Raw genomic sequence first — 13128 nt, 5'->3', positions numbered from 1 at the left:
ACACTGGAAGAATATGACTTTGAGGTGGGAAGAGAAAACTCCCCACCTTTTTAAAGTCTTGCTGAAGAATTCTGAGCACCTAAAGGTGAATTGATACTGCCAAGCACACTGTCACAAGGATGGTAAACTCGAGGACTGGAAAAGAGGAGATGCAGTGATGAGACATGCCAGGCAAACACATGGTCCTAGATGAAGCACAGTAAGCATGAAGGATTTGCCAGATGCTTTGACAAAATGACATCCACCCACATTCAGCCCACAAGAAAAAGCAGATAAATGGGTATAGATAACCAACAAAGAGCATTAATTGCAACCTCCTCAAAACCATTCTACACACGAAACTCCTTGTATGCAAGACAATCCTCCCCATTACCAGTATGTCCCACAGAGAGCCAACACAAGAAGGTAAGAAAAACTCTCAATGGACACAAGGGTTCTGGCACCTTCAGTTGTGAGAACTCTCCCTTCACTCCTCAGGTTTCAAATTTCTTCATCATAGCTATGATTATAAGGAACTCTGTATATTTGCTATATGTGAATGTTTGAGTTTTGCTGCTCAGTTTGCGGGATCAAGAAAGGAAAAGTCTGAGGCACAATTGGGAATGAAAGCCTGGTAGATTTGTATCAAATCAGAAGAGATGTGCAGCTGCAAATCAACTTCCCCAAAAAGCAAGGACCTAGTCTCAAGAAACTTACACAGAGATGGTTTATATTTTCAAACAAACAAAAAAATCATTGGAAACACAGAAGAGTTTCAGCATAGCAAGCAGCAGGCCAGGATTCTGAACCTAGTGCTTCATCACGTCACCTTTCCTGATTTATTCCACAGAATTCCACCTATATTTTTTTTAAGAATACTAATGAACTGACTTATAAGTAACTCCCATTCCACCTTCACTGTGAACGGAGAGCTCACTTCCCTCTGAACCTCCTTGTTCTCACAAATACACTTGCAGGACAGCAGGCAATCAGGACTCTAGTAAACATACATAAGGCAGCCTAAGCTTGTCAGAAAGGATCTTTTCTCCTCTTGTCAGCTAACCTAAAATGTATTCCACATGTTAAAGCCATACATCAGCTGTTCAGATGGTAACTCAAAAGGTCACAGGAACATTCAGACTTGCCAGTGAATTAAATGAGTAACAACATCAGTGCAAAAGCAAAGACACCAAGCAGCAAAAACAGCACTTGGATTCTGCACCAAGCATTTACTGTTAGTTTTGCAGACCTTTGGCCAGACAGCAACTTTGGAGACTGAAGCATTCTGCAGGACTAGCTGGTACAAAGGCAGTAAGACATTATTTAGCCTGCTTGAAAAAAGGGAAAAAACTCCTCTTACTTACTCCCTGGTCAGGCATCTGCTTGCAGCTGCATTGCCATACATTCTTCTGTTACCCTGCTGCTTACAAGAGCGAGCCACAAAGTGGCAAGGAAATAAAGATGACATAACAGCAGCACCGCACACATTCCTGGGTCAGTAGCAGACTCTGGAAAGCAGGAAGACTTAAAGGAATGTGTGACCAAGCAGCACCATGATCCATATTCATGTCTGCAGAACCTCAACATTACACTTCCCATTTCCTCAGGTGTCCTCATAACCTACCTTCAACACTCTCTCAGCTTCTAAAACGGTTGTCAGAACAACACACAGAGCTGCAGATGAAGTCATACCAGTTCCACTCACATTGGCAATACTTTCCTAGTTCTACTGGAAACACCCATGCTTAAGTCAACACAATCTGTTTAATTAAAAAGTTAGTATGCATGTAGACTGCTGCAAAGCATCTCCTGTCTGCAAGGTATGTTTCTGACAGTTCTCCCAAGCACACACCTTTGCTCAAGCAGAAAAAGAAATCTTGTTTTGCTGTACTGCACCAATTAGAGTCCCACATCTGAATAGGGATGATATTTTGCAATCCAAACTTGAAACCATACGATGACAGATAAGACGACCTGATCACACTGAAACAAAACACTACCCTTCACACCTTCTGGTGTCATCATTTCCTACAGAGATTCTAACAGCAAAAAAATCAAATCCTTCATGAAGCTGTTGAAATACTGTGCATTGCTTAAGCCCCTCCACTGCATTAGAACATAAGATACAATGTTGTGATGAAGTGACAGGTTTCCCAGAGCCTAGGAAGGCTAAAGGCTGCAAGATACACCGTGTATACTCTGGCATGTTGAGATGGAAATGCTCCAAATTTGTTGGTAGTCTGGAGCTCATGAGCACATGTGTTTCAGGGTGCATATCCAGTCCAGAGGGGCTTGGGAGTGCTCATCCTCAATTACCACTTGCCTCCTTGGCTGGAGAACCCTAGTTATACTGGCAGACATTGTGTGGGAATAGCCCCAACCAAGGGGTCTCATTTGCTAATAGTTCCACATGGACCAAAAAAAAAAAAAAAAAGTTCACCCTGAGCAGCAGCACACTGATTTACCTTTAAATCAAACTTTTTTCCACAATGACAAGAAGTTCACAGACTCTGAGCTACCCTTAGATTACTTTTGGCAATTTGTCTGAGCTGGCATGATTAGTACTAAAAAAATATTTCTTCAATTAAAAAAAAATAAATTACTTTTTAACTTATTTATTGGTTTGTGGCTGGAGTTCTTTGTTTGTTTAGATTTTTGGAGCACTATCAGGAAATTATCAAAAAAGACCCCAACTGGAGGGCACAATCACCCATAAAACAGAGGAAGTTGACAGCACTGACAAGTACATCACAAGAGACAGCCCTCAACTAGGACATAATAGTGTGACAGAGGGGGTCAGGGGAGCAGCAGTACTGCCTCAAAAGCTTATCATACTTTCATCCCCTCTTCTCTACAATTCTTCCACAAAGAACATATCAGCTATCCAATGATTTCCTTGTGGCAAGCTTTCCAGACCAAGCTTAGTGAAAGGCATCTTTGTCAGCTCATCCATGACAACAAATACTAAGAATAAAATAAGTCATACCTCCAACTAGTAAAATAACTTTGCAGATTTTGTTTCTCATGCAAGTAAAATATTTTTTCTAGACAAGACAGTATCAACAATTTTGCAAAAATATGAAGGATTCATACTGAGCTAGAAGATACATTTATAAGAAAATTGTAAGACAATATTCACAACACAAGTTGAAGACAACTTTCTATCAGCCAAAGGAAAAAAAGTTCTCAAACCAAAATTACACTTTAAACAGTCAAATTCTTAAGACTATTAACTTTACTACAAGATATAAAATGTAAAAATTCCAGTCCAAACGAACAATTAGGGACTGTTTTTAAAGGGTGAGGAAAGATATGCACATACTTCAAGAATTTTGAAAATTATTGCACATTTTATTTTGGGAACACAGTTGGACCTATGTGGTTTATTTTTTTTTAACTCTCAAAACCACTCACAATCCAGCACTATTAATTTAAAATATTCAACAGATGTAGTGACACGAGAGAAAAATCCACACACACACACCAAACAAACAAACAACAAAAAGCATATACACATATGCAAGAACCCTTGAAAAAGGTGAATGAACTTGTCTTTTCCATATTGAATAGGACTAATTTCTAGTAACCCAAAAGAAAAACAGACTCAAACGCAAAAACACCCAACCTGGAATTGTTTTACTGATTAATTTTTACCATCACCTACAGAGTAAGGCTAACTGTTGAACCTCTGTTAAGCTTCTAATTTACTAGAACACCAGTGCTGTTTGCAAACCTACTTAAGAATCACAAGGCTTACAAATTCCTACTCTTCTATTATTCTTAATATTCCTACTTTATTAATCCATGTGTGCACAAGAGGATTCTTGGATTTTCAAAGTGTTAACATTTTAATTAACACTAATACTGTGCATACGAGCAAGAGTTTTATTCACTGCATTGACAGAACAACAAAGAAAAAAAGTCTAAAATTCTATACGTTTCTATTACCTTCCACATACCCTTAAACTTGCAGAATTCAAGCAAACACATCAGCCAACTTCTAGAAGCCTGAACTCTGACAACAGAGAGAGGAGAATGCTTGTAACTGAGGAGCTCTGGAGGCATAAACAGTTTATAAACCAAAGAAAAACACCTCAAAAACATACAAACTATGTTTTTCCTCTGGGAACAGATGAAGGAGGGAAGAGTAAGAGGAAAAATATAAAGGAGAAAATTACATTTCAGTATCACAGAGACTGAAAACAAACTATTTTTGGTTAAGCAAAATTATATAGCTAGTTGATTAAGATTTTCTGTCTCAAATATGATTACTTTTCAAATCTGACATCAAGAGCTCACACATGGCCCTCATAAACAGAATTAAAACTATAATTCCATTTCTGCCACAATGATTATATCATGAGGGAGTAATTCTATTTAGGTAATGTGATCCTGTAACAAGATACTAAAAAAATCTATACGAATGTTGCCATTTTCCATGTCTGTTTATATTAAAAACATTTCCTTATTGTTTTCTCCATGTAATTAATGAAACTCAAAAAGCACTCCCTCTTTTAAACTGACATACTTCTTTCTACAAATAGTTTATAACATTTTGCAAAGGAAACAAAGTATTACTAACTAAACCACTGCTTCTTTTAACCTATTCTTCAAATGCTATGTTCTTAAAAATGTATTATAAATTAAATGGGAAAAGGCATTACAGTATTCCCATTCTATTCATAGACTGCTAGGCTTGACTCCATTTCAGAATTTGTGGGGGACTGTGCCAACTACATTGAAATATAAAAGGTCTGTAGCAAGATAATCACAATGAGACAAAAAACCCACCCTGTTTTCATAACTGTTTCAGAGGAGAGCATGTTGAAAAGGAGACCATCACTGTGTTCATACCAAGTTCTGTCCACATGGAGCAAATATCGAGCTTGTTCTCATTGCGACTCTCTAGCTATAAACACTTATAAACTACAAGAATATCTAGAGAGCTTAATGAAGGCTCTCTGTATCAGCTTGCCTGCCAGATACATAAATAGGAATACATTACTTAATATTTAGGGTGTCAATACCCAGCATTATGTACAATTCATTACAGATGCAATGCTTTCCCCTACCAAGACTTGGACAATTGCCACAAAAAAATTACACAGCTTCCCTGTTTAGAGCACTGTGTATTCTGTAACTCTGCAAGCAGTATATGCTCTGAAACTACACAAGAGAGATATAAGTTGAAAAAATAAGGGTTATTAATAAATACTTTATTTCTTCCACTGAACTGCAATTACCCTCTAGAAGAGCCACCACTACAAAGTGCTTGGCACAGAAAAACTGGTAGCATTCACCAGATGCTCATCCTAACCCTCATGTACACATACCAACAGTCACCCTTGGTGAGCCATAATGTTTAAGTTGAATTCAAGCTCTCACCTTTTTAGTGAGCCATGCCAACTGCTTTATACGCATGTTAACAGACCGTCCCGGAACTCTGCAAGACAGTTGCACCTCCCCTTGTCGCTCTAAGCAACTCAAATTACTTACCGGTAAAAGTCCATCTGTGGGAAATTTCTTACCAACGCAAATCCTTCTTCACAGGCAACAACTGCCTTCCACTATGAACAGCCCCCATGTGCCATCAAAGAAGTGGGTGGCAGCAAAGAATTTCACCAGCCACGTGTAGTTTACTAACCAAATCTCTCTCAGGTGAGCTGGCTGAAGCAGGAAGGCTCTTCAGCAGGAGAAACGGGAGAGGAGCTGAGCACACTCCCAGGCACGGCAGAGCCACTGGCCCAGCCAGAAGCGGGAGCATGCAACAAAGCTTTAGTAACAACTGCATTTCTGGTGCCACTCAACAATAACATGTACCCCTCCCTACAGTACAAGGAAGCTGGCTCTTTTGAAGAAGGCAGCAGCAAAGCAACCCAAGTATTTAGCATTTCATAGGAAATTAATGAGGTTAAATGTGCCAGGGACAAAGAATATAGTGTTTAAGTCTGCAGACTGGCTGCCAGAAGATGAATGGTGACAGAGCAGAAACTGAGACGTGTTTCTCCCTGTTTTCTTCTCCTACCCAACTCCCTCAGAAGGAAAAAAATAATAATAAAAAAATCTTTGCTTTACTTCATTTTTAACTAAAAAGCAAATTCCATATTATGTGCACCACAGCAGATATTTTTTGAAGCTGGCATTTTTGAGATGTGACATCATCATAAAGGTGGATTACAGATGTCCGAAGGAATCAGATTTCTTCAGCTCCCAATGGCAGAGAATTTAAAAGGTTCCTATGCTCCAGATCCTGACCTATCCTACCAAAAAAAAAAAAACACACCAAAAAAAACCACACACAAACCAAAATAAACCAAACCAACCCTCTAGCCATGCTACAGCTTCTTTACCTAGAACTCTGTGAATGCAGATGTAATCAATTCACTAGGAAAAAAGGGAACATGAACAGGGTTGATACCCCTCTAATCAGTATTGGTGCGAAACACAAAGTTTTTCATGTGAATATCTTTACCTAACTCCCACTGTAGGGCACAATCTGCATACACCTCTAGCCAGATATACACAGCTTCACCCATATACCCAGAACTTCCCCATATCTTCAATTCGCCTTGCCAAAAATGCTACTCCACCTTACCTCTAAGACATAGCAAAAAATTCCATCAAACTTCTTAAGTTCTAATTTTTCAGTTTCAAAGAAAACTAAAGCAATCTGATGATAAGTGAACTATATCATAGAGATGCAATTGCAAAAACTATTAATGTAATGGTGGATTTCGCAACATTTTAGATCACACTAATTTTAGACTGTTTTATAGAGAGATAAAAGGGAAAAATGCATTGAAATCACAGTAGAAAAAGGCACACTGATTTCTGAGGAATCATGCAATGAAAAAACATGACTAGAATACGGCAGATTCAAGTCCGGATGAAGAAAGAAGTAGACCATGATGATTTTAAAAAATAAAAATAATTTTTTAAAAAATTATAAAACTATTTCAAAGTCTCATGGTCAAAACTTGAGTATCACAGAATCACAGAATTACCAAGGCTGGAAAAGACCTTTAAGATCATCAAGCCCAGCCTATGACCAACACCACCACATTGTACAGTCCTAGGTGAGGACATCCTTTGCCTCAAGGCAAAAACCTAACTGGAATTCCACACTTCATCTCCAACCTGAGTGCTTCAGAAATATAAAGTCTATTCCTTGTCCCATTCTCTTATTAGGAAACTAAGTGCTAACCCCTCCAGTCACAGCTTAGCATATCTTGAACATTAAGCCATGTTAAACTACATGCAAACAAGTCTACCTGAAATTGTAAAAAAAAAAAAAAAAGTTGATTTGTTTACCAAAAGCAAGTAACAACAGATTAAAACCAATTAAAACAGTAATAATATTTAAGCAATAACAACAGACTTAACAACAAAAAAAAAACACAAACAAACACCAAAAAAACAAACCAACCAAAAAACAACCTTTTCTAAACATGTAAGAGGGAAGCATTAGTTTTAAAATGCCCATTACCAACCAGGCATTTTCATTTCTTCACTAACTGACCTTAAGCACAGAGATCTGCAATGTTGAGTACATCTGCACAAACATCATGCATAAGACTCCTATTCAAGTAAGGCTTTATGCACTGTTTGCAGGACTAGGGCTTAAAATGAAAACAAAACAGCAATTGCATGCTGACTGGAGAGTTATTTCTGGAAGAAAAGTAAGCTGCTAATACTTGCAGAGGAAGAACTCTTTATCACTTATTAATAAGTTGAAACCTCAGTTTCACACTTATCTGTAGCTCCCTGACAGACGTGATACCACCACTATTGCCTTTGCAACTGCCAATTATCTACCAAGATCCTGATTGGTTTCACAGCTGTCATGAAGAATACAGCAAAGCAGCCATGAAGCACCTCTGACTCCTCCATACGTACCCTAAGGGAGCAGCTCCAACAAGCACTGTGGATGGTCAGAAAGGAAGAAGCCCAATCCCCCAAATCAAACCAAGGTCTGAGAAAGAACAGAGACCAGACTGTGATGAGGGTCAGGAGGTTCCAGGAAAGAGACCCCTTTCTTTCCTCAGTCAGCATATGAAAAAAACACCAGCAAAAAAACGAACAACCATAAAAACACACACCAACAAACAAAAAAAAAAAATGAAACAACAAACAAACAGCAATGAAAAACAACCCCAAACCACAGAATCTCCACAGCAAGCTGCCATGACAGGAACCTCATGCCTCTTAGGAATCCAAATACCTGCCCTGAAATCATCAGTAGGATTTGGCTTATCACAGTCCTTGGATGACTTTGAAAGACAAGTGCCTTGCCCATTTCTGGCTAGTAACAGTCTGGTACTTCTTAATGTCCTTACTAGTTTACAGGGCACTGCACTTCCAGGTTACTTTATTCCTTTATTCCTTTCCAGATCAGTAGAAGAGTCTACTATAGCTTCCTCAAACTAATGATGACAGTTCAGTGGCTGTAAACCTCTGTCCATTTCAGCTTTTTTTAAGTCAATGAGAAGAGGGAGGATAGTTGTGCAAGCAGAGAAGATGCTGCAATCCACAAATAAACACTATTACAATTTCTGAGTTTCAGTCTCCAGCACTGTTGGCTTGGCATCCTTCACAACACTGAATGCAGAAATCAAATAGTGAACTTCACAGCTTCACCTCTAATGTATAAACTTAGTCATACTCATGCTGGCACTGCCTTTGCCTCATTAAGGAACTGCTGACACCTCTTCTGAACTCAACACATCTTATTCAAACCAATTCTACTTGCATAGATATTGTTTATTAGGGAGGATGTAAGCATTAAAATTTCTTTTTTTTGTTTCTTCAGAATTCAGCTGTTCCTGCTGTTTATCTCTACCTAAGGTAACAGTTAGCCAAGTCGGAAAATTACTGTTGTGCCACAAACAGAAGATTACAACTTCAGGTAGGTGATCAAACAGCAGGAGACCCCTGAACACAGAAGAAACAAAAACGCTGTTGGGATACAAATGTCCTTGGCAAGAGACAAATATGAGACGAGAAAAGAAATTACAGTCTGAATGGTTCATAAACTGAATATTTCTTCAAAGTGTCTTGTTGAGCATCATCAAGTACACAAAAATTTGCAGAAATATGTCACTACTTCGAGATTAATTTGCAGAAATTACAGTGACAATATTATATGACATTACATAGGACAGCAATTTCTGTGCTGTCATTTGAACTAGATTGAACAGCAAGTTAGAGCCAAACAATGATTTATTAAGAACAGGTAGGATAATTACTTAATAAAATGAACTAATCAGGAAGCAGTTTCTCTGCACTCCAGACCCAACTTAAGTTTTGAGAATTGGGGTTTAACAGCCACAATAGGAGTACAAAATGTTACACAACCCACTGAAATTAAGTATAATTGTATCTTTGCAAACAGGATACAATATGGCAAACAGATGCATAGGGGAAAAAAAAAAAAGGTCACAGAGGAGAAGGAAATTTTTGTTTTCCACAGTACTTGACCAACAGGAGATTAAGCAGTCACTTCAACCTAAACCACCTTTACTCCAGCTTTCATAGAAAAACAGTAGCATTGATAAATTTTATAAATCAAAGCGTGGTTGATTAAACTGTTAGCAACAAACCTCTTCCCTCACCTACTGTGAAAAAACACAAGTAAACACCAAAATGATGATGCAAACACCACAGGTGATTTCTTCCAGAACGACTGAAAACAGAGAAACACTTACTGTAGTCGTTTACAGCGTTTTTAAAAATAAATAAACAAAACATTCCTATATTTTCTTAGCAGTTGTGGCCTATAGACGAGAAGTTTTGCTGGAAAGGGGAACTGGAATTAAAAAAAAAAAAATCCTCAGCTACTTTAAGTGACACCCCCTCGTAAGGCACTCGACTGCCGAGTTAAAGCTGTACGAACAGCCGTGGCAGCTCACCAGTGAAGCACAAACTCTCCCAAGTCCGAGCGCAGAGCCAGCCCAGCTGAGAGGAGCTTTCACTGCCCTTCTCGCCAGCTCCGCACGTTCCCTCGGCTGCCAGGAGGGCTTCTCGTGAAACCCCAACCAGCTCCCGGGCACTTCCCAGCCCCGCCGCCGAGGAACACGCGAAGCTCCGCGCTCCCCCCAACACCCCGGCGGGGGGTACAACAACCCCGCTCTGGGGCGGGGGTCTCGAGAGGAGCGGTGGCAGCAGCGGGATCAGCCTGACACTGGCGCGGCCGCGCTGCTGCCCTAGAGCTGCCTGCTGCCCGCGGCCAGCTCGGGGGGTGCGGAGCGAGAGGGGGAAGAATGTGCTGGTTTGGGCGGGGGGGGGGGGGAGGAATGTGTTGTTTGGTTTTTTTACCAAAATAAGCCACACAACACCCAACCAACCAACAACAACAACAAAAAAAACCCAACACACACATACAGAGAAAAAAATAAAAAACCAAACTTGAACACAACAATGGGGCGGCGGAGAGAAGCGGCCGGTGGCCGCTGGCAGGGCGGGCTGCTCCCGAAGGCGTCTCGGGGCCGCCGGGCCGGCTGGGAAGTTGCCCGGGGAGCCGGGAAGGCGGCGGCGGCGGCTTGAGCGGCCCGGCGAGAGCGCTGCCCCCCGCGCCGGGCCCCGCGCCCGCCCTGCCGGCAGCCAGGCCTCTCCCCTCCCGCACGCCCAAACATGGCCCCTCGCCACCAACCCTGCAACTTTTCCCCCCTGCCCTCCTCCTCCTCCTCCTCCTCCTCCCACCACCACCACCACCACCCCCCGCCGCTCCGCTCACCTCTCATCAAGGAACAAAAACTGCAGGCAAGTAGGCTGCGCAGGACGGCCCCCATCTTCCTTCCCTCCCTCCCTCCCGGCTCTCACCGGCGGGGCGGCGGCGGCGGCGAGGAGCAGCACCTCCGCTGCCAGTTCATGCTTCCAGGCGGGCGGGGGAGGTGGCGGGGAAGGTGGGGGAAGGAAGGCGGGGACGGGCGGCCGCGGAGATTTTTCTCTTCTCTCCCCCCCGCTCTTCCCCCCCCCCCCCCCAAACCCCCTTCCCTTTCGCCGGTCTCTCAGCAAGCAGCTTGCCCCGCCGCGCCGCCGCGGGAGCGGGCGCTGCCCTCCATGCCGGCCGCCGCCTCACCGCAACCCGCGCGGCCGCTCCCCCGCCGGGCGCGCACAGGCGCAGGGATACAGCCCTCCTCCTCCTCCTCCTCCTCCTCCTCCTCCTTCTCCCCCGGCCCAGCCGCGCCCCCGCCTCTCCGCGCCGCGCCCGGACGGCTCCCGGAGCAGCGCCCGCCCCTCCCGGCACCGCTCCCGTCACCGAGGGAGGGAGGGAAGGAGCGGGCGGAGGGGCGGGCGCGCGCAGCCGCTCACGCACCGGCAGCCCCCACAACCCCGCGCAGCAGCGGGTGACAAAAGCCCGGCAAGGTCCGCACCCCAGCGGGGTCGGGGGAGAGGTGGCGGTAGCGGGAACCCCCCCACCCCGCCCCCCGAGGTGCCCGCCCGCGGTCAGGGTGGGGAGGGGCGGCCGCTGTTGTCGCATTCCAGCGGGACTACTTATCGTCTCTCGCCCCCCTCCGCCGCCTGGGATGGGAGCGGCGGAGGGAGCGCGGCGGGGCGGGGCGGGCCGGGACTACTTGCAGGCGGCGGGCAGGACGGCGGCAGCGGGAGGCGCGGCCGCTCCCCCGCCAGGTGAAGGGAGGGCCGGGCCGGGCCGGGCCGGGCGCCGCGGGGCCGGGCCCGGGGCCGCTTCCTCCCCTCTCCTGCGGGCGTTCCGTCCCCGCGCTCCGGGAGGGGTAGGCTGGCTGGCTCCTCCGAGGCGCAGGTTTCGGCGGCACCGCCTCCCTTCCCCAAGGTGTCCGTGGCTGGGCCTTGCCCCGCCGGTTGAATCAGAAACAAAACGGGGGGTTGTGTGTGTGGGGGGGGTGGGGGGGAACGGGCCTATATTGAGTAACGCTGAGTGTCGGGGGGCTGGCGCGGATGTGAGCAATACGGTGACATCAAGGGACAAGCCATGCTCTCAGCGCGGGGGCTTAAGAGCAGTCATCCTGAGCGTTCCCGCAGCAGAGCTAGCAGGAGTTCCGTACCGGGCGAGCTCGCTGCTTGGCGCTGTGGTGGTGCGGGATTCGCTTCCCAGCACTGCTGGGGGCGGGTTGGCTTTTTGTCTCCCTTCCTAAGCTGCATGTAGGAAGCAGGGTTTGTCCTGACTGGAGCAGTGGTGACAAATAATAAGTAAACAAGTACAAAATTAAAATGGGCGGCCAGTGCGCTGTGTTTAAACGTAACACTAACTCCTCTCCTTTCACACCTGTGCAAACACACCCTTTTCTTTCTGAAGAAGCTGAAAAGTTAGGATTTTGTAAATAACCTCGCTTAAAAAAAGCTTCCCACCTTACCTACTTTGTTTGTTCCCAATAAACAGTACAAAATGCAGCTTTTTTGCATTTCCTCTAGATTAGAAAATCTACTTCAGGATCTCTACGAAGAGCATCAAGTCTAAATGTCTACATCATGCTCTCCCTCGTGGAGTGTGACAGCTGGTTAGTAGGATAATGATATGAGGCAGAACAACTTACAGCAAAATTCCTTACATTCAGAGGCCTGTATTATTTTCAGGATTATTAGAAACTTATGGAAGCATTTAACTTTTAATTTCATATCTGTTGAACATGTATTTTCATAGCTTTTCTTCTGATTACAGTAGGAGATAACATCTGGGCCAGATTAAAGGCCCAGGCATTGCAGACTAGCTACTAACATCAGGCTCCTTGGAGTCATATGATAACAGACTCTCAGCTTTTACTAGGGAAAAACAAACAAACAAAAAACAAACCCGAAGCTTTTGACAAAAAGAAGTGTATTTCCAGCCTTCAAGGTTGCAAAAAAAAAAAAAATTTGGAAAATATAAACAACGCAACTCAACAGCAATACCTGTCCAAGAACAGGTCTGTGTTACAAAATGTTGTCCTGGACTCTCGGACAGATGGAATAGCCTCCTCTGTTACTGCACTGTCAGCTGGGAGGATTAGCAAACTCCAGCAAGATCCACGTGGATAGTGCAAGGGAAGGGCTTCCCATGCAAAAAATTACCTGGACAGTAGAGAACCCACATCTAACCTTTGTCACCGCTAGATTTTGCAGGAGCCAGCAGAAGGAGCAGACTGTTAGATTTATTTTCCCAGTTTAATTGGAATCAGAGAAAAAAAAGGGAAA

The 13128-nt window shown here is 44.0% G+C and overlaps 1 protein-coding gene across 2 annotated transcripts in view; it reads right to left on the bottom strand.

Annotated features, from left to right (window-relative positions):
- Nucleotides 1–10917, bottom strand: part of LRP6 (LDL receptor related protein 6) — a 129670-nt gene extending 118753 nt beyond the window's left edge. For both annotated transcript variants that reach the window (XM_051625959.1, XM_051625968.1), the window contains exon 1: nt 10712–10917. In XM_051625959.1, the coding sequence (XP_051481919.1) occupies nt 10712–10766 (55 nt within the window). In that variant the 5' untranslated portion in view covers nt 10767–10917. The remainder of the gene's footprint in view (nt 1–10711) is intronic.
- Nucleotides 10918–13128: the final 2211 nt, after the last annotated feature.

This window comes from Apus apus, chromosome 1 (assembly GCF_020740795.1).
Source record: "Apus apus isolate bApuApu2 chromosome 1, bApuApu2.pri.cur, whole genome shotgun sequence".
Classification (NCBI taxonomy): domain Eukaryota; kingdom Metazoa; phylum Chordata; class Aves; order Apodiformes; family Apodidae; genus Apus; species Apus apus.
Note: the sequence above shows the minus strand (reverse complement) of the source record. Positions and strands in the feature narration are given on the sequence as shown.